Source organism: Balaenoptera physalus (assembly GCF_965194825.1).
Source record: "Balaenoptera physalus genome assembly, chromosome: 1".
In the NCBI taxonomy this organism is placed as follows: domain Eukaryota; kingdom Metazoa; phylum Chordata; class Mammalia; order Artiodactyla; family Balaenopteridae; genus Balaenoptera; species Balaenoptera physalus.
In genome coordinates this window covers 31159228-31186927 of record NC_138882.1, presented here as the reverse complement: position 1 = coordinate 31186927, position 27700 = coordinate 31159228, and the positions used below count along the sequence as shown (strand labels likewise).

The following is a 27700-nucleotide window of genomic DNA, read 5'->3' as shown; positions in this document are numbered from 1 at the left end:
GTAGGTGCTCTCTAAACATTTATAGAAAATAATACAAACTTAAAATAGTTGGGAAACTGATTGCATATTCTTATGTATGTAATGCCCCTGGGAACCTCAGTGGTTTGGATCACTTGGGTCTTTGGGTCAATTCATGTGCCCAAACCATACATACCTACTCAGGCGGCTATTGCCCTGTAGTGGCTTTGCTAAAAAGGCAGCATTTCTCTCTATTATTTAGTTGTAGTAAACAAGTGATAAGAGGCTTGTCTGTAAAATTTTGTTTTGTCCATGAAATTTAAACGTAGGACCTTTCTGTTTATACAAATAAGTACCCAAATAAGGTAAAAAAAAAAGTAGAAAAATATTACACATATATACACACATCCACACATACACAGCTTATGTGTGTATATAATATATATTTTATATATATATGTATACATATTTGTGTATGTGTATATATGTGCGTGTGTCCATGGAAATAGAGGAGAGAGAGAAAATGAATATCTTATAGCATGTTCTCAAATCTTGTATTATACATGGTATCAAAAACTCACCTAAGCCTGAGTTTATAAAGACAGAACACAAAGTCTTTTCTAAGAAAACTTCTGCTTTATGTAGCAATGGATGTGCACATCACCATGCATATGACACTGATTTAAATTGCTGTGGAAACAATTATAACATAAACAGAATCATCGTGTTTAATTTGTTAATGCAGATGTGCTACATTAATACACTAATTATGTATACCTTTTTTCCCTGCAGTATGCCATGGAACCTAATTATCTACATATTTGGCCTAGAGATACCTTTATGATGATTGCACTTCCTAACATGGTACTGTAAAATTTCTTATCAACTGTCATTTTGCATATATAATTAATGTTTTTCGTTACTTACTTTTATACTCTGTATACATGAATGTAATCAACTTCATCATTGTTTAGTCTATTTAGTGATTATATCTGAAACTTTGGGGATACTGAGGAAAAACCTGAAGGAATCCAAATTATTTACTTTGGAAAGGATATTTAACATATATGAATGACTAATGGGAGTTTATGGGTGGTGGTACCTCACTGCCACCTCCCCCAACACAGCACAGGAAGAAATGGTCCCCAAATAAAGCCAAAGAGATTTAGATTATATATTAGGAAGTACTTTTCATCCTTTAATATCTGTAGGACAACATTGGAATATACATTATCTCAAAAGAGTATGGCTGTTCTTTCATTAGAAAGAAAGAGACTTTTTGGCTATATTAATACATAATATATACATATATATAGTTATTATTATCTATATTATCTATATAGATAATATAGACAGATATACCTATTGATATTTCTCTGGTTGGTCTTTTACTTTCTTTTTTTTTTTTCTTTCACTTATTAACAGTCCTAGGGTCCAATGCCTTAATATCTTAACATCTTAAATGCAACAACAATAAAGAAAAAAAAAGAGGAGAACTCAAATCCAACCAACCTATTAATAATCTAAGAAGTGTAATGTTTGCTTGGTGAAAATATCTGGAGTTTACAGTATAAAATTCTCCTGATAACCAAGAAGCTGGGGAGCACCTTGGGACTTGACGGAGCTTTTCCCTGGGAGTGAGGGAAGAAAGAGAGAGTGCCTTTCCTGTCTGCTTGGACATTCTTCCCAGAGGCCCCTGAGCCACAGCACGCGCTCTGTGATTCAGGGATCTGCCTTAGTGCCAGCATTGCCTGGCCCCCTGATCTCTCTCACACTGTTTCTCTTCTTCTCACAGAACAAATCTTTCACGTGTACTTTGTTCATGCCCTTTGAAGAGTTTGAAAAACTGCTAACTAGTAGTGATGTGCTGAATTTCTTCCAGAAGTACTTTCCGGATTCTATCCCTCTAATTGGAAAGTAAGTCTCAAGATGTGCAATTGTGCCTTTTGCCCCACTGGTTTGAGTTATTCAAAGTTCAAATAAAGGCTAATGCACTTATTTCCATTTTTGTTAAACATGACCAATCATGCAGTGACCTGGACAGAAGCCTAGATTACAGCAAAAGTCCAAGAGGATCTTGTGCTGTGAACAGGAATTCTGAAAAAATCCAGGCCAGGCCAGTTTCCCTGGGAAAGACAAGTCACCAATGTCCCTGGACCTTCTATGTACCCTGAACAGGTGCTCAGGCCCCTTAGGGCTTGGCTATGCTTCCTTCTGCTGGTGGGAACACAAATCTATGTCAAGGTAGAAATAGCTGGCAACCTCAAGTCTCAAGTCCACCAGTTGCTAGCTGTATAAGCTTTCTTATGTCTCACGCCCCTCACAGTAAAATGGTGATAATAGTAGTACCTGCGCCAAAGGGTTGTTGTGAGGAGTAAAGGGGATCATGCCTATAAATCATTCAGCACAGGGCCAGGCACATATAAAGTTCCTCCAAATTGATAGCTAATTGTATTAGCTGTCTGGCTTATCAGTCTCAGCTCCTCTGGCCCATATCAACTTCGCCTCCATATGGATCTTGTCATTTGGTCTCACTCAGTGCCTCTCTCCCACTGTCACTCCATCCTGGAATCCAGCTCACTTTCTATCTCCAACGATGTCTTCATGGAGGCAGCACAATACCGCAGAAAGAGCAAGATTTTAATACTGCTCTTGTCCCTGACTTCCCTGAGTCTCAGATTTTTCATCATTAAAATAGACATCAGGATACCTAACTTTTAGGGCAATTTTGAAAATTGAATGAACTAATTATGTAAAAGGAATAGCCCACTGCCCACCCATTGCAGATCTATTAAAAATTGTCAGTTCTCATCCTTTCCTGCAGAACAATTCAATTGCTTGTGTTGGTTTCTCCTTCTCTGACTTTGAAGGGATATCTCTGCACACCAAAATTTAGCCCATAGCTACTTCAGAACTTGTTCTGTGGCTCTTTCTTGCCTCTCCCACTAGATTTAAGATCCTCTAGTGTATGTACTACTTCTCTACCTATAGCTTCCACAAAACCTCTGTAGATGCTTGACAGATACTAGCTTAATTACGGTTGTTCATTTCCAAATACACATGGATTCACATTAACTTAATTTTGGTTTGTTGTGTGTTAATCAAATGCACAACTGCATCTCATTTTTTTCCAAGGAAACCTAAAACATTCCAATGCAGTTGAAAATTGTGTGATCTGTGTGCTTGATAATAAAATTTTCATGACATATAACACAGACATATTTCAAGTTATTCAAATGCAGCTAAACTTGTTCTTTTTGGATGTGATTAACACTGTTGCAAATTAAGAATATAAATAGAACAGTGGAATTTGGGAACTAGAAGAAACTTCAGTTCTCCCTCTTCTGTTTTCTTCCTGGCATTCTCACGTACTTTTCAATGAAATATTATGTTAACAAAGCCAGTAAATCTGAAAGAATTACATGATATTTAATACCCAGCTTAACATTTTTATTGTTTTCCTCTAAAGGCAAACCCTGGCACAAGATTTCTTTCTGTTGCCCGCCCAGCCCATGATATCCGTTAAGTGCTCTTCTTTTCACTTTAAATCACACTGTGTGTTGATGGGAGATGCAGCTCATGCCATAGTGCCCTTTTTTGGACAGGGAATGAATGCGGTAAGTTCTTTTTTCCATAGGTAAGTCCCTTAAATTTCTCTGGGTCAGTCTCAACTAAAAAGTCTTAAATAAAAAACATGTTTAAAACTATCCCCACATAATCTCTGAGAAAACAGTCAACTCAACAACCACACCAGCTATTTAACTAGATTGATTTCTAAATATACTCAATTCTTGGATTACTTGATCCAGGAATTTAGTGTATAAAAAAGCATAAGATAGTTTTCTGTTCAGTTAGAAAATGTATTGATGACTTGAAATTTGGAAACTTGACTATCAGCAATTCAAGACTTAATTTTTAAAGTATATTTTTTCTAGAGATTATAATGTTAGTAACAAAAAAGAAAAATACCCCAAATTATCTTTTTTTCCCCTCTGTTTTTTCATGCCAAAGGAAAAGAAAACACAATTGATAGAGTTAAATAAAATAATGAAACAGACTAGATGTTGAATACTACTGCTTTCATGGAAATTTTACCATTCTGGCTAAAAAATATTTCAGAAAAGGAATAGTGTTCAAATATTGAACATTAATTTTAAGGAATTCTAAAATAATTGTCTAGACAAACAATTATTTTATGTGCATGTGTGTTTGATTACTAATAGTTTTATAACCATAGTCTTATATTGTTTTGGTGAATGGGATATAGTCCAAGAATAAAGGGCTTATGAATCTAATCAATTATATTTTGAGCAAAGTAGTCGTAAACATTTTGTTTTACAAAAACATAACAAGAGAGGTGGGATCAAATTGGCAGAGTAGGAGGACCCTGAGTTCACCTCCTCCCACGAACACATCAAAACTACAGCTACACATAGAGAAACTCACTGTGAACAACCTGAAGACTAGCAGAATAGCTCTTCTACAACCAAGCCTGTAAAGAAAGAACCACATGGAGTCTGGTAGGAGGGGAGGAGAATTGATCTAGTCAAGACACACACCCCTAGTGTGTGACCCAGAAGAGGAGGGGGATATCACAGATTTGGGGATCCTCCCTGGGGAGCGAGGAGCTTGAGCCACATATTAGACACCCCAGGTCTGGGGTTCAAGGCCAGGAAAATGAGACTCCTTAGCTGTTTTGAAAACCAGTGTGGCTTACTAGGGGGCAGTAAGAAACTGATACTCTGCTCCTGAAGAGCATGTACACAGACTTGCTTGCTCCCAATCCCAGCATGGAGGCAGCAGACTGACAACTGCTGGGTGCTCTGGATGGCCTGCCAGGGCTGCCCCAGTGTGCCCACCAGCCTGCACTGGGCTCCTGCTCCAGCATCTTCTACTCTGGTGCTGTTCCCCACTAAGGTGGTGGCTGCTGTTGCCAATGAGCATGCACATACCAGGGAAGGAATGGAACCAGCTCAGCAGTGTGGCTCCAACCACTCCAGCCCCCACCCTGCCTCTAACCAAGGTGTGTACACCTGGGGAAAAAGCAGAACCCGTTTAGAAGTGCAGCTCCAAGCCCTCAGGAACCTGGCCATGCCCCCAACCAAGGCAGAGATTGCCATCACACTCAGCAGAAACCCACCACCCTAAGGGTTTCTACTCCAGTGCCTTGAGCCTCAAACCCTACCCCATAGGGCAGTGACTGCCACTGAGCCTAGGAGAAGCCCTGGCTGCACCTGGATCTGGCTCTAGCCCCTCTGAATCCAGCCCTATTTCCCACCAAAGTGGTGGCTCTAGCCCCTCTGAATCCAGCCCTATTTCCCACCAAAGTGGTAGCTGCCAGCATATCCTAGGGGAAAGTGTGGCCCATGCTCACTTCAGATGCAGCTCTCCCACCAAAGCCAGTGGGCACATGCAGACTGAATAGGACATCATAGGACATGCCTTCAAGACCAGGACAGGTAACTTTCACATAATTTCATAGAGACAAACATAGAAAGTTAAACAAAATGAGAAAATGGAGGAATATGTTTCAAACAAAAGAACAAAGTAAAACCCTTGAAAAATACCCTAATGAAACAGAGATAAGTAATTAACCTAATAAAGTATTCGAAGCAATGGTCATAAAGATGCTTACCAAACTTGGGAGTAGAATGAAAGCACTCATTGAAAACTTCAACAGAGATTTAGAAAATATAAGAAAAAACCAATCAGAGCTAAAGAATATAATAACTAAAATGAAAAATACACTAGGGGGATTCAACAGCAGATTAGGTGATATAGAAGAATGCATATGTGATCTGAAAGAAGGAATAGTGGAAATCACAAAATCAGAATAGCAAAAAGAAAAACAAATTCTTAAAAATGAGATCTCTGAGACAATATCAAACATACATTCACATTATAGGGGTCTCAGAAGAAGAGAGAGAAAGAGGTAGAAAATGTATTTGATGAAATTGTGGCTGAAAACTTCCTTAACCTGAAGAAGGAAACAGATATCCAGGTACAGGAAACAAAGAGAGTTCCAAACAAGATGAACCCCAAAAGACCCACACCAAGACAATGAAAATGGCAAAATTAAAGAAAGAATTTTAAGGGCAGCAAGAACAAAACAAAGAGTCACAAACAAGGGAACGCCCATAAGGCAATCATATCAGCTGGTTTTTCAGCAGCAACTTTGCAGGCCAGAAGGGAATGGCATGATATGTTTAAAGTGCTGAAAGGAAAAAACCTACAACTAAGAATACTTTACCCAGCAAGGTTATTGTTCAGAATTGAAGGAGAGAGAGTTTCCAGACAAGCAAAAACTAAAAGAGTTCATCATTACTAAATCGACCTTACAAGAAGTGTTAAAGTGTCTTCTTTAAGTAAAAAAGAAAAGGCTGTAACAAGAAATAAGGAAAATAAGAAGGGAAAAATCCCACTGGTAAAGGCAAATATATGGTAAAAGCAAATATATGGTAAAAGCAGTGGCTCAACCACTTAAATAAGCTAGAACAAAGGTTAAAAGACAAAAACTGTAAAATCAAGTATAATTACAATAAACAGTTAAAGGATAGGCCTGAAAATGTAAAATATGATATATAAAACACAAAACATGGGGGAGGAGTAAAAAAAGTAGATCTTTTAGAATGTTTTTGAACTTAAATGTCTATCAGTTTAAAACAAGTAGGTATAGTTTAGGTCAACATATATGAACTCCATGGTAAACACAAATCAAAAACCTACAATAGATACACAAAGATTAGAGAGAAAGGAACACAAACATAACACTAAAGAAAATCATCAAACCACAAAGGAAGAGACTAAAAGAAGAAGAAAAGAACAAAGAAGAACTACCAGAAAACAAATAATAAAATGGCAATAAGTACATACCTATTAATAACCACATTAAATGTCATTGGATTAAATGCTCCAGTCAGAAGACATAGGGTGGCTGATTGGATTAAAAAATAAGATCCATCTCTCTGCCGCCTACAAGAGACTCACTTCAGAGCTAAAGACACACACACAGATTGAAAATGAGGGGATGGAAAAAGATATTCCATGCAAATAGAAACAAAAGGAAAGCTGGGTAGCAATACTCATATCAGACAAAGTAAATTTTAAAACAAAGTCTATAATAAAAGAAAAAGAAGGGCATTATATAATGATAAAGGGGTCAATACAGGAAGAGGATATAAAAATTGTAAACATATATGCACTGAATATAGGAGTACTTAAATATATAAAGTGTATATTGACAGACATAAAGGGAGAAATTGACAGTAATACAATAATAGTAGAGGACTTTAACACTCCACTTGCCTTAATGGATAGATCATCCAGACAGAAAATCTATAGGGAAACAGTGGCCTTAAATGACACATTAGACCAGGTGGACTTAATAGATATCTACAGAATGGCAAAAGCAGTTTTAAGAGGGAAGTTTATAGCATTTCAGGCCTACCTCAAGAAAATAGAAAAGTCTCAAGTAAACAACCTATCTTACCATCTGAAGAAATTAGAAAAAGAAGAAAAAACAAAGCCCAAAGTCAGCAGAAGGAAGGAAATAATAAAGATCAGAGTGGAAATAAATAAAATAGAGAACCCCCCTCAAAAAAAAAAAAAAATAGAAAAGATCAATGAAACCAAGGGCTGGTTTTTTAAAAAGATAAATGAAAACAGATAAACCTTTACCCAGGCTCACTAAGAAAAAAAGAGAGAGGATCCAAATAAACAAAATAATAAATGAAAGAGGAGAAGATATAACCATTATCACAGAAATACAAACAATCATAGGAGAATACTATGAATATGCCAACAAATTGCACAACCTTACAGAAATAGATAGATTTCTATAAACATACAATCTTCCAAGACTGAATCAGGAGGAAATAGATAATCTGCACAGACTGATTATTAGTATTGAAACTAAGTTAATAATCAAAAACACTCAACAAACAAAACCAGGACTAATAACTTCCCAAAAGAATTCTACCAAACATTTTCCAAAAAATTAAAGAGTAGGGAACACTCCCAAATTCATTTGGAATCCAGCATTACCCTGATACCAAAATATACAAAGATACTACAAAAAAAAAAAAAAAAGAATATTACAGACCAATTTTTCTGATGAATATAGATGTAAAAATTCTCAACAAAATATTAGCAAATAAATTCAACAATAAATTAAAAGAATCATAAACTATGATAAACTGGGATTAATCCCTGCTGTACAAGTATGGTTCAATATCTGCAAATCAACCAGTGTGATAAATCACATTATCAAAACAAAAGATAAAAATCACATGACCATCTCAATAGATGTAGAAAAGGCATTTGACAAAATTCAACATCCATTCTGATAAAAACTCTGAACAAAATTTGTACAGAGGGGACATATCTCAACATAATAAAGGTCATTTATGACAAACCCACAGATAACATCATACTCAGCCCGAAAAGCTGAAAGCTTTTTCTCTAAGATCAGGAACAAGATAAGGATGTCCACTCTCACCATTTCTATTTACTATAGTACTGGAAGTCCTATCCATAACACTCAGACAAGTAAAAGAGATAAAAGGCATCCAAATTGGAAAGGAAGAAGTAAAACTGTCACTATTTGCTGATGACATATTATATATAGAAAACCCTAAAGTCTTCACCAAAAAAATATTAGAACTAATAAAATGAATTCAGTAAAGTGACAGGATACAAGATTAATATACAGAAATCTGTTGCTTTTCTATGCACTAATAATGAACTATTAGAAAGTGAAAGCAAGAAAAGAATACCATTAGAATTGCACCAAAAATAATAAAACACATAGAAATAAATTTAACCCAGGAGGTGAAAGAATTATACTCTGAAAACTATAAGACATTGATAAAGATAATTAAAGATGATAAAAATAAATGGAAAGATATCCTGTATTCATAGATTGGAAGAATTAATATTGTTAAAATGTCCATACTACCCAAAGCAATCTATAAACTTAATGCAATTCTTATCAAAATATTCATGACAGTTTTCACAGAACTAGAAAAAAAATCCTAAAATTTGTAAGGAACTACAAAAGACCCTCAGTAGACAAAGCAATCTTGAGAAAAGAGAACAAAGCTGGAGGTATCATGGTCCCTAAATTCAGACTATGCTACAAAGCTATAGTCATCAAAACAGTATGGTAATGACACAGAAACAGACACATAGGTCAATGGAACAGAGAGCCCAGAAATAAACCCATGCACATATGGTCAGTTAATCTACAGCAAAGGAGGCAAAAATATACAATGGGGTAAAGACAGTCTCTTCAATAAGTGGTGTTGGGAAAACTGGACAGCTACATGTAAAAGAATGAAATTAGAATATTTTCTCATATTATATACAAAAATAAACTCAAAATGGATTAAAGATTTAAGTGTAGGATATGAAACCATAAAACTATTAGAAGAAAACAAAAGCTTTCACATAGGTCTTAGTAATATTTTTTTGGATCTGTCTCCTCAAGCAAAAGAAACAAAAGCAAGATAAACAAGTGAGACCTAATCAAACTTAAAAGTTTTGCACAGTGTAGGAAACTATCAACAAAAGGAAAAGGCCACCTACTGAATGAGAGATCTTTGCAAATGTAATGTCTGATAAGAGGTTAATATCAAAAATATATAAAAACTCATGGAACTCAATGTCAAGAAAAAAAGCAACCCAATTAAAAAAATGGGCAGAAGACCTGAATAGGCATTTTTCCATAGAAGACAAACAGATGGCCAACAGGCATATGAAAAGATGCTTAACATCACTAATCATCAAGGAAGTACAAATCAAAACCACCGTGAGATATCATCTCATAGTTGTCAGAATGACAACAAAGAACAAGTGTTGTCAAGGATGTGGAGAAAAGGGAATTCTAGTAGTGTTGGTGGGAATGTAAATTGGTGCAGCCACTAAGGAAAACAGTATAGAGGTTCCTCAAAAAATTAAAAATAGAACTACCATATGGTCCAGAAATTACACTCATGGTATATATCCAAAGAAAATGAAAACACTAATTCAAAAAGATATATGCACCCCATGTTCATATCAGCATTATTTACAAGAGCCAAGATATGCAAGCAACCTAGGTGTCCATTAACAATGGATGGATAAAGAAGTGCTATGTATATACAACAGAATATTACTCAACCATAAAAAAGAACGAAATTTTGCCATTTGCAACAACGTGGATGGACCTGGATGGTATTATGGTTAGTGAAATAAGTCAGACAAAGAAAGACAAATAATGTACGTTTTCACTTATATGTGGAATCTAAAAAATAAAGCAAATGAACGAATATAACAAAGCAGAAACAGACTCACAGATACAGAGAACAAACTAGTGGTTACCAGTGGGTAGAAGGGTAGGAGGAGGGGCAAGATAGATGAAGGGGATTAAGAGGTACAAACTATGAGGCATAAAATAAATAAGATGCAAGGATGTAATATACAGCTCAGGGTATATAGTCTATATTTTATTATACCTTTATATGGAGTATAATCTATAAAAATATCAAATCATTATGTTATATACCTGAAATAAATATAATATTGTAAGTCAACTGTACTTAAATTTTTAAAAAAGTAAGGAAACATCAATTTTAGCATAGTGGATAATTAGAACTCCCTGGTTCAAAACCTGGCTTCATGATTTATTAGAATATGTTCTCATGCAACTAACTTATCTCTACTTCCTTATCTGTAAAATTTGGATGTTAATAGTACCAATCTCATAGGGATTCTCCAGGAATAAATGAATTAATTAAATAAAGAATTTAAGAGTGTTATCTCATCCCTATATGGTATCTCTCATTTCTAAATTCCTATAGCATTAACAGCCTATATAATTGACAAATTTATTTGCTTCAGGTATGATATGTAAAATTGATATAGAAATATTTTATTTCTTAACCTTTACATATTTTTATATTGTCTTAAAACCATATTTTGAATTCCTAGGATGCAGGAAACATAGCTTTTTATTTTCTTCTCCCTACTGCATTTAGCATAGTACCTTACTAATTTTGTGGATTTGTTGATTGGAAATTTGCTTTAATCTTGGCTTATAGGAAGTAAGTTAATATGAAAGTTCTATCCTGTCATTAAATTGCTCTAAATGTGAATCTTAAAGCCCTGAATAGTTTAAATATTATTCTAATGTTCATGGTAGAACAATATAATTATTTTTGCTTCTTGAAGAAGCAATGGAATTGTCAAAATTACAAGTAATTTAAAATTTTGATCATATTCTAAATTTTATATATATATATGAATAAATCAGGCAAAGACAAAACCATCAAACATGCAGTCAATTGTCTTTTTAATCAGAATTCAATGCTAAGTGTGACTATTTGGCTGTTATGTGCTGGTTGAGAGTAAACATCCTGCGAATTATACTCACCAATGAAAAGTCTATTCAAAATTGCTAAAGAAGTATTTATTATTTACAGTTTATTTTTTCTTGTTTTAGGGATTTGAAGACTGCTTGGTATTTGATGAATTAATGGATAAATTCAATAATGACCTTAGTAAGTAAAATTTCTCAACTGGACACGGACTAGCCTTGCTGATTAATTGTACACCTATTTCTGATCCTGGAAGATTACAAACCATGATGCATATTTCCTGTTCAGGATTATAAATTTTTCTATTAACACTCTATGCCACTGTTGTTTTCCATATCAGACAAGGAACACCCAGAGAGGAAAAGATAGTTTCTTTTAAGTTTTTACGTGGAGGTCTATGTATTGATCAATACAAAGATAAAAGTTCCGAGCACCAAAGTTTGGCAGAGATATACTCCTTTCCCTCCCTCTCAGCCCAGTTAACCCCCATGCCTATAATCCCTACAGCATGCCCTCAGAAACACTTTTAGAAGCTCCAGCATTTTCTTGCTTTTTGCCTTATCAAAGGTTGCATCTGATACTTCCATTTGCCTTTTGATTAAAATTAATTCCAGAAATATATTAATTTTACAAGTATTGAAGTTTTAAACTTTATGTATAATTCTGAAAGTAAGTTAAATTAAATGTACATAATTTCCATCCGTAAAATAAATTGCAAATAGTAGCCTGAGAACTGGATAACTTTTACTGCTTCTCAGCATTACATGTTCTCAAAGGTCACCTCTGAATTTAAACCTGTTTCAGGTAAGGGACAGACTTAGAGAACCAGCTTTGAATCTACACCCAGATTCCAGTCTTGACTTGCTGACTTATTAGCCCTTTGACCTTGAACAAGTCACTTTATCTTTTTAAAGTCTCAGATTTTTTTCCCATCAATAAAGTGGGGATAATACCACTTCAGAGAGTTGTGAAGGTTAAATCAAATGATTTGTGGAAAGCTTTATTTAAAAAAAGCCTAACTCACAGATACAAACTAGTGGTTGCCAGTGGGTAAAACGGTAGGGGGAGGGGCAAGATAGGGGAAGGGGATTAAGAGTTACAAACTACAAGGTATAAAATAAATAAGCTACAAGGATATATTGTACAACACAGGGAATATAGCCAATATTTTATAATAACTATAAATGGAGTATAACCTTTAAAAATTGTGAATCACTATGTTGTATACCCGTAACTCATATAATATTGTACATCAACTATACATCAAGAAAAAAAAATTTTTTTTAAAAGCCTGGAACAAAGTAAATTCACAGTAAAAATTTTTTTTATAGTGTTATAGGGAGTCAGTGAATAATATATTGTCTGAATCTGAAGAGATTATAGATTCCAGGGTAAATTTCTTCTGGTTTTCTTCCTTTCTTTCCCAGTTATCTCACTCAGATGCTCAGGATCCAGAAGTATTTTGTTTCCTCCCTTCTTAGCCCTTGTGTGATTGGTTGGCATGTAATGACAATGATGGAGACAGATGGAGGGCTCATATAACAGAACATACTGTCAATACTGGTTTTAGTTACAGGAGAATGAAGATAGAACAATAATTATCACAATAATAACTAACATCACTGAACATGTAATATGTGTTGGGTATCTTGCTGTTTTTTAATGTATTATCTCATGAAAAACATGGGGCATAGGTACTATTCTTGTCCCTATTTTACAACTGAGGAGAGTAACTTGCCCAAAGTCAAGTAGCTAGAAGTGGAGAAGCTGGGACTTGCACCCATGTTCTCTGACTTTAGAAATGGCTTCCTCAAAACTAGAGTTGTCTGGCCCTGTGAAGTTATATTAGTAAGTTATTAATTTATCAAATATTTATTCAGTGTTTACCATATACCAGGTTAAGTTTTCAAACATGAATATAACATGAGTCCTGCCTCTGGGAGATAACAGAATAACGGGGTATGTTTAAGCTAATAAGGTGGCTTAGGTACAAATGAAACAAATGTATATGGGGTAGCAAAGAAGAACAAAAAGGAGAGTAGTAAATTCTAAGGATTTGGGGTCATTTACAGTCATTTATATGAACTGCTTTCCATTTGCAAAATAAAAATAATGATTCACTAATCTAGTATATATTATAACAACTTTGTCATAAGTTTCATTAAATCATAGGCAATGGGAAATGCCCATGTGTTATTGCTCAGTATTCATAGATTGTTGGTCATACAGTCTTGCTGTCCAGAGTTTTAAAAGGTTAGAGAGAACATTGATAGAGAATACACCATTTCATTTGAACTGTGTAGAGTCAAGCACATTGTTTACAGACTGTTTTGGAAAAGACATTATTATTTAACTTGGTTTCTAGGTATGTGCCTTCCTGAATTCTCAAGATTAAGAATTCCAGATGACCATGCAATTTCAGACCTATCCATGTACAACTACATAGAGGCAAGTGAGAATGTTTGGTTCTATTCAATGAGATCATGCACTGATATTCTAATAAACATCTTTTGCTTTAATGTTTCTTTGAGTTCCGTCTCATGCATGCTACATAAGAATAGGTGCCAAGAGAAAACACACACACACACACACACACACACACACACACACACAGAGCATTCCTTACACATAGTTGAACTTTGACTATAAAGACAGTGATAATGACCCACACACATCATCTCCATCTACATTTCAGGGACATTTAGGCGGTAACAAAAATGACAAAATGTCTGGTTTCAATATCTGATAATTCATAGGCTCAAGACTTAGACATTTAGTAGAGGTAGTAATATGCTATTTTAATGAAAAAATATTTTTGATATGAGTTAACATATTTGGAAAGTTTAAGAGACATTAAATAACCTTTCCATTCTTAACATTATAAGCTGCAAACTTAAATTAGCACTGAATATCCTTCTGGGTTTTTTGCACTGAAAGAAATATGTAATACCAAAGAAATTCATAGTCAGTAGATTACTACTCAGAAGAAAAACACAATTCCATTTTAAGCCAGTCACCTGAAAACCTCACAGTAAATGGTTGTGGTTATAGTTTTTAAATAATCAAATGAAAAAATTTACAAGATAAAAATTTTAGAAAGAGTATAGTTGTTTTCCATCTCTCCTGAAGACAGAAAGAAATAAAGTAGACTTCAACTTGAGCAGAATTGTTTCATATGTGGTGAAGGACGTTCTATAAGATACTGGAAGTCTCACTGATGTATTTTGCCTTGTCTTTGAAAACAAGACAACTACAACATAATATTTATCCTGAATATGGAGTATATCAAGACAGGCCTAGTTTTAAACAGATCTCTTCTTGCCATAAATAATGTTCCAAACTGACCAGGAAGTAACAGAAATTAGTCAAATCTTTGGGCTCACAGACTACTCACAGATCCATACAAACAAACACTGAAATAGAGTTGGCCCCCGAGCAAAATAGAGTTCTCTAACAGGTTTTGCATAATTGCTCTACCTTTTCAAGTTATTGTTCTCTGACATTGACTGAAAAGGATTGGAAATGACTGAGAAGGATTGGAAATAAGAATTTATTTGACTACCTCGAGTCTGGCTTTGTGGTGAATGGGAATGAAGAGAGATAAAGTTGCAGTAAACAATTAAAGTTACTTTGTTCAAGGTATTCTTTGAGACTCCTTACATTATTGCAGATGCGAGCACACGTCAACTCAAGGTGGTTCCTCTTCCAAAAGAACATAGAGAGATGTCTTCATGCTATTATGCCATCTACCTTTATCCCTCTTTACACCATGGTAAGGTCTGGATTTAAGACTTTTCCTCATTTTAATCTTCTGTTTAGCCATTAAAGAATACACAAGAATACTTTTTAAACTTTCTTACAGGTCACCTTTTCCAGAATAAGATACCATGAGGCAGTGCTGCGTTGGCATTGGCAAAAAAAGGTTGGAACAGATTACACTTATTTTTAATCTGATGTGTTGAAGTTCACAGTGATATGGTTATGTTTACCTCAGGCAAATACGGAAATAATGTGACAGACACTAGATGTTTGCCTTCCAAATTAAAAAATGTCCTGGATACACAGGTGGCAGAATGCCTAATGAACAAAATTACAAAGAAGAGGCAATCCTTGAGGAGAAGAAATTCAAAAAAGAAATTGATGCTAGTATTTCTAAACTTTCTACTTTATTTTAGCAATGTGACCTTTTACTTTTATTTAGCAATTGACTTTTGCTTCATGCAATACTCCTATGGGTTTAATTTACAAAATTGGACAGAATCAAATCACTTATAAAACACAGTCTAATTCCAGTGTAATGCTATTCCACATTAATTTTGGGCAGTTGACTCACAGATGCCATTAAATGGAGATTCAGATTCCTGATCTTCCACTGTGGAAACTTTACAACTTCACTCACTAAACAAATAGTATGTAAACATTGAGCTGGGCATGGTGATGAACATAAAGCAGCCCCTACCCTTTGCATAGCTCAGAGACTAGTGGGGGAAATGGACACCTGCAGTGGAGAGGCACTGCCCTGGTGGAGAATGGGCATGGGCATAGGGAGGGGGGCGTGGAGATTGAAGAAACCTCTCACACATTCAGAATGGGAATGGCAAGTATTTCAGTGGACCTGGAAGAAGCACGTATGTGTGAAAATGGCTAGAGGTGGAGCTGGAATAGTAAGTAGGACCTGAAACATCTTGAATATTATTTTGAGGGAAACAGGAAGACAAAGGCAGCTCATAGTCTCAGGTGTGGATTTTAGAAAGATTTAGAGGCTAGATTGGAACGAATCAAGATTTATTCATACAGAGGTGAATAAAATAAGGTCCCTGCCCTCAAGGAACTAAAAGTCCAAAGGGGAAAGAGACAGTGACAGGCAGTTAGAATGCAGGAAAATAAGTGCAGTGAAAGAGACCAGGATGATACGAGAGTGCACATAACCCAGACTAGACAGAGCCTCAGCTCATGAGGTTGATAGACTGTAGGTGGTGATGGTGCATGTTTAAGTCTTTGAATGTGTGTCTTCCAAGTCACAGAGGCCACTGAACCTATCACTTTGTGCAGGGTCTGAGCAATGACTGAATCATTTGTGGCTTCTTTCAAGACAGAGTTAACAGTTCTGTTTTTTTCAACTGTGAATTTTTTTTATGGCTGGACAAAGGCTGTTAAGAATTCTTTATACAGAACACATAGATTCAGGAGTTTCTGGGAAGAGAGAGAGGAGGGAGAGAGGGAGGCAGGAAGCTCCAAATTCTTGACCTTACCAGATATTGCAGGACTTCACCTAGTGGTCATGCAATTACATCACTGTTTCAGGTTAAAGAACAAAGAGGAAATTGTATAAAACGTCATTTAAAAATGAAGTCTACTTGCAAGATTTTAATCTCTGCACAAATAAAGTGAAAGTTCTTGCTCTTTTTTACAGGTGATAAAGAAAGGACTCTTTTTCTTTGGAACACTGATAGCTGTCAGTGGTACTTACCTACTTATGCGCTCCAAGTCACTGAGACCCCTGGACTACTTGAGAAGACCATGGGACTGGGTCACTTACTTCCAGAATACAGGGCATGTCTCCCTGTAAACTCTCTGGAGTCACTAGAGCAAATTCCCAATGTCATTAACAAGTGATAAAAAGATCCTGAAGTAGCAAATATTAGATTTCTCTGTAACCAAAACAGGATTAAAATCATGTTTCCATCATCATATTTAATTCACTAATGGAAGATATTTATCAGCTTACAGTTAAATTCAATGTAGAATTTCTCTGTGAGCTCACTGAAATTATTGAAAAAATAACCCACCACTTTAAGTAAAACGCAGCTTCCCCACAGCACTATGCTTAGGTCAGGTCATTCTAAATATAAAAGTGCAGTGACTAAGATCTCTTTCACTTCTCAAAAAGAAAGGCCCTAGAGACCTCAAGGAAGTCACTGATCACCCTTTTCTTTAAAGGACATAATAGAAGTCATGATAGGATTGACTTAACACCTGGGACTAAAAGTCACAATTTGCCTAATATATTAACTGCATTTTTCATTACCTGGATGGAACTTACCTAAGCACAGGCTCAGATTTTTTTGCTAAAACTAGAAGTGTAAATGAGGGATTGGGGGACTTTCGAGAGAGTTCAAAATGAATTGATTTTATTTCCCAGTCTTCAAAAGGCAGTATTACCTTCTGAGGATTTTTTTTAAAGGCTATTAAAGCCACACTAAGTGAAGGATAGGAAGAGTTTTATTTATAAACTAAATATCTATATACATAAAAGAGTGGAAAGGAAACAAGGGGAGACAGTTTTCATAGAAATATGAAGCTGTGTTTTATTCCATTTCAGAAGCAATTTACTAACATTCTTGAACTATATGCTGCAAAACTAGCAACAAACTTGATGTTTAAATGTTCATTTAGTGAAACTTTTTTCTTGCTTCTTCCTTCTTCAATAGGCCAACTGAATCATTTAGAACTCTTTCAAACATGATTAATTATGAAGATGCAACACTAGTAGAACTGTCATGTAAGAAATAAAAATTAAGAAATAAAATGATTCACTTTCTTTCCTATATTGTCAAGGAAATTCTTGAGTCCTAATAATCCATGTTTAGACTAAATAATGACTCATGGAAAAATGGTCTCTTCACTAACCCTGACCACTATTTATCCAGTGTATTGATTGAAGAGCAATAAAGATTAAATATTTTTATTTAATATTCACATTTTGTGAATACAGTTTTACACTTATTTTCATTCCTCTTCAAATGTAGGTTTGTTTGGTTTTTGCTGGAACTCCTTTTCTAAATCTATCAATAGAATTCTTGGCAAAATTGTGGGAAATTACTAGGAGGAGAGGCTAATCCTGCCATGTTCATATTTGAAATGAAATAGATGGAGACACTTAACTGCCATTAACATCAGCTTCACCATGTACATCCTCTGCTAATGTATGATTACCAATAAACCTTGATCACCTTGAAATTCTATTTTCTTTCCTGTGTTTCTTTTTAATGGTATCTTCTAGAGCTTGCTCAGCAGCACATTGGTCTGAAGCTCCTCTTTATCATATTATACATAGAGCAATAGTCTTTTGTTTCACATAAAGTTAAAGAATTGATTTTCTTTTTCATCCTAGAATTGTCTCTTTGATACATTTGATTGAGAAAACATTTGACATGACACTGAATAGGACCCAACACTACAGAAAATTCAAGATTTTCTAGCTATTTCACACAAGTGTATGAGATAAAGTTATTTTAAGAGCTAAGTATTTTTGAGAAATATGTTATGTGCCTTGGAAAATACAGTCTTTTAAAAATATATATTTGAAGTGAAAACTTCCAATATGTTAGAAGTTGATGGTGCCTGATGCCCACCTTGTGCCACAAGTGGTTTTTCATTATACAAAGCACCCTCTGAATTAAAAGAATTTGTCTTGTTCAGTTACCCCCTGAGGTCAGAGAGCAATTCAGATTTTCTGTTGGACCACAAAAGTTCTGTTGATATTACATAGAATGGGGATTCCAAAACAGTCCTTATAATGGTAGTCTAAAAGTGGTATCTGATTTAAAGCCCTATCTTTCATTCCCATTATTCTTTCCTATAAAGGACTAACTTGGATTACATCGACCTATGACCCACTGGTTCTGTCACCGTCAACTGATACTGATTCATCATTAGTGATGATAAAAATGATGGAAGAAAAGTTAAAAGTCACTTTTTTCTTTGGTCTGTCCCTATCTTTCTGTGACATCACAATGGGTTGGATTTGCATTTCACTCCCAACTGCTGGTAGGTCTTTAGCTGGTCACTGGCATCTCAGCAGTCGGAAACATAGGAGCTGCAAAAGGGCTCTTCGAAACTGGGCAGGGAGAAAATAAAGTTGAATATTAAGTAAAAGTTTGGATTGACATTCAAGAAAATTAGGTAAATTTAATTTGGGTTGTTCTTTTCTATTTGTTAGCTGACATGGAGTTAGGTGGTAATGCTCAGATCTACTTAAGCCTGGAGTTTAATGTCTTTTATTTATTATAATTCTTATTAACTTTACCACATAGGTCTCTTTCAATACCTTATAATATCCATAGATTCAAGTTGCATGAATCCTCCATGCAGGCAGCTAGATGTGTTTCCTTAAGTGATTTTGAACATTAATTCATTCCATAAATATTCAATGAGCTCCTACGAGGTGAGGCAATTTGTGCTACAATCTGGGGGTATTGTGGGCAGCAGAGACAGACAAGACCCTTCCTGGTAGAGTTTACAGCTTGGTGTACTCACTAATGTTCCTTTAATTAGGTTAAGATTTTTTTTTTTTGGATCAAGATTACAAATCAATTGGTGAAAATATACAACAGCAAACCAGGTTCAAATCCAGGCACCAACACGTCCTGAAGCAAACAAGTTCTTTAACTTCTCTGAACCTATCATAATCCATAAATAAGATACTATTAGTGCCTTTTTCATGGAGTTTTGTAAAGATAACTGATACAATCTGCATAGTGCAGTAAGAATTTTAAATAAATTATTAACTTTGATTGTAGTTATTATTACTAAACATAAAATGTTTTCTGATGTACTAAATACTGATTTTAATAGAATTTTACCTAACAAGTGCAAACCTCCATTGGTAGGTCTTATAATTGTTATTATTTTCTCTGGGAATATTCTACCTTTCTTCTTGAACCCTCTACTTTCCTGTAAAATGCTTGATTTAGGTTTTTATCATTGAAGCTGCTATGAATAATCTCTATAAAAGTATTATATTTTCCAACAATCCCACCAACATGGTGAAAACGAGCAGTTAATTACAAAGCTTACCTTTCTGATCATGAAGATATAAATAACTGGATTATACACAGTGCCTGATTTAGCAAAGAGATATCAAACAGTAGATATTATTGTAGGAGTGAACAGGTGTCCATAACCATTAAACACCAAGAAACAAATCACAACATAAGGCATCCAAAAGATCAGAAAGGCGAATACCATAAAAAAGCACATTTTGGCCAGTTTCTTTTCATATCTTAAAATCTTGAACATTTGAATTGTCTGAAGATCTTCAACAAAACGGAGCTGCAGAAAGGAGAAGGAAAATAAAGGGGTGAAAATGAAAAAATCATTTTTGTTCATTGTTTTCATAATAGATATTCAGACACCATTCTTGGTCCCACCTTAATGGAAAGAGAACTGAATAGGACCTTGGGAGGCTGGCATCTGATCCAGGACCTGCAGCTGGGCCCAGCCCTTAAACTCTCTGGGCCTCGGTCTCCTCACCTTAACATAATATATTGAACTAAATAGCCTCTTAGATCCTTCAACGGTTTTTAATGTTTTCTAATTTGCTTAAAGAAGAAGAAAATGAACTATTTTGCCTAGATCTTCGAGTCGCTAAAAGACGCCTGAAAGAGCCATGATAGGGACTTCCCTGGTGGTCCAGTGGTTAAGAATCCACCTTCCAATGCAGGGGACGTGGGTTCGATCCCTGATTGGGGAACTAAGATCCCACATGCCACAGGGCAACTAAGCCCTCACACTGCAAGTACTGAGTCTGTGTGCTCTAGAGCCCAAGCACCACAACTAGAGAGAGCCTGCATGCCACAATGAAAGATTCTGCATGCTGCAATGAAGATCCCGTGTGCTGCAACGAAGACCCAACACAGCCAAATAAATAAACAAATAAATATAAAAAAAGAGTCATGATAAATTGGGAAAAAATTCTCCATAATCCTGGAATCTCTTTTATCTAGAGCATAATCCTCAAATTCTCAAACCAGGCAGCAAATGTGATGTCAGTAGTTCTACATGTTAAAGCCTACAGCTGGTCTTGATGAAAACTTAATTCCTAAATAAATTCCTCCTGGAAACTACTGTGACTTCCGCTTCACAGCTAATGACTGTAAAGTGGGGTTTTGCTGAGGAATTTGCTTGGGTTGGTTTCATCAGTGGCTCAGCTGCAGAGGATAGAGCTCAGTAAAACCCAGATAGCCCACTTTCTCTAAAATCAGCGTTTTAGAGAACTTTTTACTCCTAGTTTTACTCCTAGTTTGTCCCCACTAAAAGTATTTAGGCATAATGGCCTATAGCCTGAAAGTTCTTTGACTTTCTCAGATAAAAAGCTCTTTAGAAGTATAATGGGGAATAACAAATCTGACTCCATATTAGATCTGTTTCTTTTACTTTAACCTTTGTATTCTACTGCTTTTGCTACAAGTTAATCACTAAAGGGATGCTGCCAATAGCTGAAAGTATACATAATGGCCCATCTCCAGAACCCTACCCCCATGCCTGAATGTTAAACCAAAATACCTTTGTTCAGCTCACAGAAAACATCCTGATGCGGCCCACCTGTCAAATGGCTGCAGGAAAGAAGAAATTAACACATCCCTTCCCAGAGTCTGGCTGAAATCAGGAAATATTTGCAACAACTTATGGCCTTTATACTTTACCTCCTCACCTCCCCTCTCTTTGTTCTATAAAATAAACTAGTATCCAGACGCCAGCAACAAGATGGTTCTCTAGGACGTTAGTCTGCAATCTTTTTAGTCTCCTGGCTTTCCAAATAAAGCCATTAATTCCTTGTCTCAAAGCCTTGTCTCCCAATTTATTGGCCTGTCATGTGGCTGGCAGAACAATCTTGGACTTGGTAACAGAAGTTCCTCCTATTATTGTGATAAACGTGTGATTAAGAAGAGGGAGAGAATATTCCTATACATCAAAAGTATACTCGTAAATAAAATGGTTATTTCTGACATCTTAAGAAGCTAATTTTGCTACAAAAATACAAATGCTTTATTGATATAAGAAAAGGTATCTGGCATACCACTGATACTTAATATATAATTTTAAACGGGGAAATTTATTACATTTCAACAAACTGTAAGTGTTCCTTTTATTTCTAGCATTATCATAAAAGTTAAGGAAAATTTTTCCAAAGAAATCTGCTAAAACATGTGCTAATAGTATTTAAAAATATATTTGAATTGATATATCTAAATCACTGATGTCATCTAAACTTTATTTAAGAAACTGTATTCTTATTATATATTCATATTGACAGAATAGAAGAAAACATAGATAATTAAAATGGTTGATTTTTTTTCTAGAGTAGAGGAAATGTGTGTATGGTAGTGAGTGTTAAATTTCTGGTACTATTATTATCTGTGTGTGCTATTCTATTTTAAAAGAAACTATTTTATTTAAAGTGATAGGATATTATTCTATTTTCAGAACAGGATTTTGGTGGGGGGAGGATTTTTCCCTAGAGATTTTAAGAAGGTTGTGGAGTTCTAGTAAAAACTTTAGATTTGGAATTAAAAGATCTGGGTTCATATCCCAGATTCACCACTTTTGCTCCTTATGTGATGTTGAGCAAGTCAATGACCTTCTCTAAAAGATTAAAGGAGGTTAAAATGTGTAACTTATTAAACAGAAGTTGAGTCCCAGTTCCACACATATGACTTTGTGGGATTGTTTGTGAGATTATTTATTTATATTTGAATTATACTTGAAACAACCATACTTATTCATATGCATATGCACTTTTATGATAATATAGGATATTGGAAATCATGATTTTTGACTCCTTGGAGTTTCAATTAACTAGTAAAACACCACAGGTCAATGATCTGTGTCCCAAGTCCCCACTATCTAGGGCCCAACAATTTTATCTGTACCACTTTCTGGACAATGTCAGTCCCCATCCTTTCTCACCACTTATCAAAGCAGAGAACTCATTTATCATTCTGGAATTACATACATACTGGAGAAATTAATTGAAGAAAATATTGGTTTATGCTTCCCCAGTTCCTCTGGTATAAGGAAAAGATCTGACTAATGTTTCAGATTATTTGGGTTTGTATATGTGACGTTTCCATGATTATTTTTCATTTATCTCTTTTTGGCTTCTTTGTTTCATCATTCTCTATTCTTTTACTCTGCTCATTCAACATTTTCCAAATAAAGAGCTCTACTTTATGTTTTGCCCCCTATATCCAATCATTTGAGGATATTTCTCAAAATTGCTATGGTTGAAGCAAAAGTATTGATACATGCACAAATTTGTCCTAAAGGAGGAACAACTTAAGACAAATTCCCCAGAATTACCTCTAATGGTGTTCTTTGCCTATATAAATGGCAACGCCTAGTGCTTGGTGATTCAGACACCTGTAGGTTTTTCAAAGACTTTACTGTGAGTCCTTAATCTCAAGTGAGTAGCTGTGTCTCTATTGCTATTACAAATAACCTCTCTGGATAAGGAAATAGAAGCAAGTGCACCAAGCTTTGTGTTGAGTTTATAGCACAGTCAGTAGTCAAATCTCTTTGTACTTTCACCACTTCCCCTTCCTATGCCCTCTGTAAATTTTTTCCAAAAATAGTCACTGGTCCCTATTTCATGTAGGTACTGTTCCAGCTATAGGTGAAAAAATAAATAAGACTGAGTCTCTTCTCTTGAGGAATTCACTATTTGGTGAGAGTGACTGCTTCCATAGGTGATAACATGCCATGAGGGAGGTGACCGGAGAGGGCTATGTGAATATGCAGGAGGAGTAACAAATTCAGAGGCAGATAAGACCAAACAGATCCTGATCTCAGCCTTCTGAGGTGAGGAGGAGTTTAGACAAGGAGGAGAGACAGAACGTTCCAGGGTTAAGGCAAAGAGGTAAAAGAACATGTCAATTTCTGGGGACAAGAAATACTGTAGTTGACTGAAGCTTGAGGTGGCAAGAGGGAGGGAATGTAAAAAAATGAGACTGGACAGGCAGATGAGATATGGCCACACAGGACCTGATAGTCAGCTCAGGGGCCTTATTTTTAATCGTGAAGGCAATGGAACCCTTAACGAATTTTAGGCTGGGTAGTGACATAAGAAAATATTCATTTGAGAACAATTAATCTGATGGCAGTATAAAGAGAACGGATTAGAAGAAGATGAGAATAAAGAAAGGAAAACTAAGATCCTTTTGAATTGAGTCTGGCAGGCAAAAAATTGAGAGGACAAAATAGATATATGGAAAAATATTTGAGGTTCAATAGATAAAAATTGATAATTGTTTGGGTGTGAGGGAGACATGGATGAAGAATAGTCAAAGATTACCCCTTAGTTTCTGGCTTAGGTAGATAGGAGTGATGACCATTCACTAAGAAAGGGAATGGAGGAGTAGAGACTTGGAGGGAAAGATGACCAATTCATCTTCACACATGTTGAATTTGACAAGTCTGTGGACTATCCACATGGAGGTATTCAATAGGCAATTGACTATGAGGATCTGATAGAGGTCAGAAGAACAACCTGGATCAGAAGTAGAGATTTCAAAGTCACCATGCTATTGTTAGAAGGAAAATACTGCCAATATATGAGATTGCCCATGTCTATTGTGTAGTATTGAGACAGGCTGGGACCCGGGCCCCGGGACCCGGGACCCTTTGCTGCAGTGCTTGCACCTGGACACATGTCTCCTCAAGCAACAAAATACAAAGAAACTATAAGGGACTAAAATTAACTGTGTGCATGTGCAGTTGGGGCAAATTATGGACAATGAGAAACAAAAAGACCAAAAGCCCAACTGCCACTTCTGAAGAGCCAGGAGCAAAAGCAGGGTGTCAAGAGCAAAAGCATGCCCCCTGCACACGCCACCAAAGGGGTGGGCAAACCACCTAAGCCACCCTTTTGGCCCATCCCTGGGCCCACTCCTACCTCAGCCCATATAAAGAACCAGCTGGCCCCTCCTCAGGGAGCGAGCAAGGGAACTTATTGTTTTTGCTCCTCCCTGCTGCAGGAGGGACCCCAATGAAACCTTGCCTGAATTTCTTGTCTGGCCTCTTATCAATTTCTATTGATTAAGGAAGGCCAAGAACCCTGGTCAGTAACAGTATGAGATGAGAGCTAATCATAGAATGCTGGGGAGGCCCAAGGAAAAGAAGCCTTTGAAGGAGACATGAGATGATGGGGCCCAGAGAGTCAGCAACAAAGATAAAAGAGAATGGGGTCCTAGAAACACTGAGAGCAGAAACTCACAATTAAGTAGAAGCTGTCAACAATGCCACAAGTCTCAATGTCACAGATGCCAGAAAAAAAAAAAGAAACTGAAATGTGTCCATTGGCTCTAACATTTGGGAGATCATCAATGACCTTAATGAGGCTGTTTCTGTGAGAGTGTGGTAGAAGAAGGAATCACCAATCTGCAATGGGTTGAGGAATAAATATGTGAATTTACTAAACTACAGACTCTCTGAGGCAGTGGCTATATCTTATCCACTGTGTATCCTCAGAGATTAGTAATTGCCTCTGCTTGGGCTTCCATAACAAAATACTGAGTGGCTTAAACAATAGAAACTTATTTCTCACAGACTTGGAGACTGAGACGTCTAAGATTAAGGTGCCAGTAAGGTAGGTTTCATTGTGAGGCCTCTTTTCTTGGCTTGTAGATAGCCAAATTCTCTCTATGTTCTCCTATCAGTAGAGAAAGAGAGTGAGAGCTCTGCTCTCTCTTTCTCTTCTTATAAGGGCACTAATCTCATCGTGAGGGCCCCACCCTCGTGATCCCATTCTTATATATCCCTAATTACCTACCAAAGGCCCCACCTCCTACACCATCACATTGAATGTTGGGGGAACAACAAATATTCAGCCCATAACAGTAAATAGTTGGTACATTTTTATTTATTTATTTATTTATTTATGGCTGTGTTGGGTCTTCGTTTCTGTGCGAGGGCCTTCTCTAGTCGTGGCAAGTGGGGGCCACTCTTCATCGCGGTGTGTGGGCCTCTCACTATCACGGCCTCTCTTGTTGCGGAGCGCAGGCTCCAGACGCACAGGCTCAGTAATTGTGGCTCACGGGCCCAGTTACTCTGTGGCATGTGGGATCCTCCCAGACCAGGGCCCGAACCTGTGTCCCCTGCATTGGCAGGCAGACTGTCAACCACTGCGCCACCAGGGAAGCCCCAATAATTGGTACATTTTAGATGCTCAATAAATATTGGTCAAATGAATGCTTATTGAGTGATGATGCAGCACCAAAAGCCACCAATGGTTCTTTGAGTTAGCAGTGATGTGGAGAGAAACAAAGTGATAACTAGAGGGAGTTGAGAGTATATTTTGCTTTTGAATTAAATTAGCATGGTTATATGCTACAGATAAAGAGCCAGTACTGAAGGACAGATTGAATATATGAGTCAAAGAGAAAATTATTACTTGAGAGAGGTCCCTGAGGCAGAGAATGGGGTGGGGAAGAAAACAAGAATCTAGGATAAGTTTGGTCCTGAGAGACCTCTCCCATTCCCTTGCAACTGAAGAGAGGGATATAAGAATGAGTGGGGGCATTTGGCACCACTGGGGCTCCTGTGATCCAAGCAGTCATACCACCTCTGCGCCTGGTCCTCACAGGGGCAGACCCAAGAGCTCCAAGGCAGCCTCAGGACCAGACTCCTGTGGGTGGACCACACACAGAGGTGGGGATAAAACCAAAGCTGGATGGGGTGACTAAGGAAGAAGATCAAAAATCTTTCCATCAGCTGTACAAGCTGCAGATTAAATCCCCGTGATCAGCTACGTAGACCCTGCATCTATGGAATATCTGAGTAGACAATGAGTGTTCCCACAAATGAAAACGGTCTAGCTCTCACAGCTGTGGACTTTTGGGGTAAGCACGCACAAGAATTGGGCCAGATCAGAGTCTGAGTGGTCCCCACAGGGCCCACAGCAGGTCCAGAGTCCAGTCCAGAGGCACAGGAGAGCCTCTTTGGGAGGTGGAGGTGGGTTGTGGCTCACGGCATGTGCAAGGACACTTACAGCAGAGACCCCAGGGAAACATAATTATTACTATTAATTTTATTATGTTTCGATTCGTTCTGTTGTTGGTTCTAGTTTTTTTTTTTTTTTTTGGTTTTTCTTTGTTTGTTTATTTGGTGGTGGTGTTTTAGTTTTTTTTTCTTTTTTTAATTTAGTCTCTTGGGATCTCCGTGTTTTATAACATACTTTTAAAATATTTTTTATACATTTCTATTTTTACTTTGCTTTTTGTGGTTCTGTGTTCTTTTCCCTTATTTTTTCTTCTTCTTTTTCTTCAATATATATATGTATATATATATTTTTAAATATTTCCATTTCTACTTTGCTTTTCTGTTGTCCTGTGATTTTTCCCTTTTTATTTCATTTTATTATTATTTTTTAAAATCATTTTTATTGGTTTGTTCTGTTTCCTTGCTTCATTCTTCAGTTGGCACACTGCTTTGGTTTTGTTTTTAGGTTATGTGTTTCTGTTAGCTTTAATCCTGTTTGATTTCGTTTTTGAGCTCTTCTATTTGTCTGCTTGTTCTCTTGCTTATTGTTTTATTTGGCTCTGTGTTTGTTTCTTTTACGTGTGTATGTTTCCTTGTCTCTGTTTTTCTTTGTTTGATTTTGTTTTTAC

General features: G+C 36.3%; 2 protein-coding genes and 1 long non-coding RNA gene across 3 annotated transcripts in view; 1 reads left to right on the top strand and 2 right to left on the bottom strand.

The window, feature by feature from the left end:
* KMO (kynurenine 3-monooxygenase) overlaps positions 1-18272 on the top strand; it is a 61009-nt gene extending 42737 nt beyond the window's left edge. Inside the window, exons 8-15 of the mRNA XM_082470540.1 lie at positions 751-822; positions 1754-1875; positions 3428-3575; positions 11438-11495; positions 13678-13760; positions 14983-15084; positions 15175-15234; positions 16726-18272. Coding sequence (XP_082326666.1) covers positions 751-822; positions 1754-1875; positions 3428-3575; positions 11438-11495; positions 13678-13760; positions 14983-15084; positions 15175-15234; positions 16726-16881 — 801 coding nt within the window. The 3' untranslated portion in view covers positions 16882-18272. The remainder of the gene's footprint in view (positions 1-750; positions 823-1753; positions 1876-3427; positions 3576-11437; positions 11496-13677; positions 13761-14982; positions 15085-15174; positions 15235-16725) is intronic.
* LOC309665139 overlaps positions 1-27700 on the bottom strand; it is a 324111-nt gene that overhangs the window by 42745 nt on the left and 253666 nt on the right. The window lies entirely within an intron of this gene.
* OPN3 (opsin 3) overlaps positions 18387-27700 on the bottom strand; it is a gene marked incomplete at its 5' end in the record, with an annotated part of 60442 nt that continues 51128 nt past the window's right edge. The window contains 5 exon segments of the mRNA XM_082413014.1: positions 18387-18921; positions 18925-19098; positions 19102-19152; positions 20112-20174; positions 20178-20366. Of these exon segments, the coding sequence (XP_082269140.1) occupies positions 18892-18921; positions 18925-19098; positions 19102-19152; positions 20112-20174; positions 20178-20366 (507 nt within the window). The 3' untranslated portion in view covers positions 18387-18891.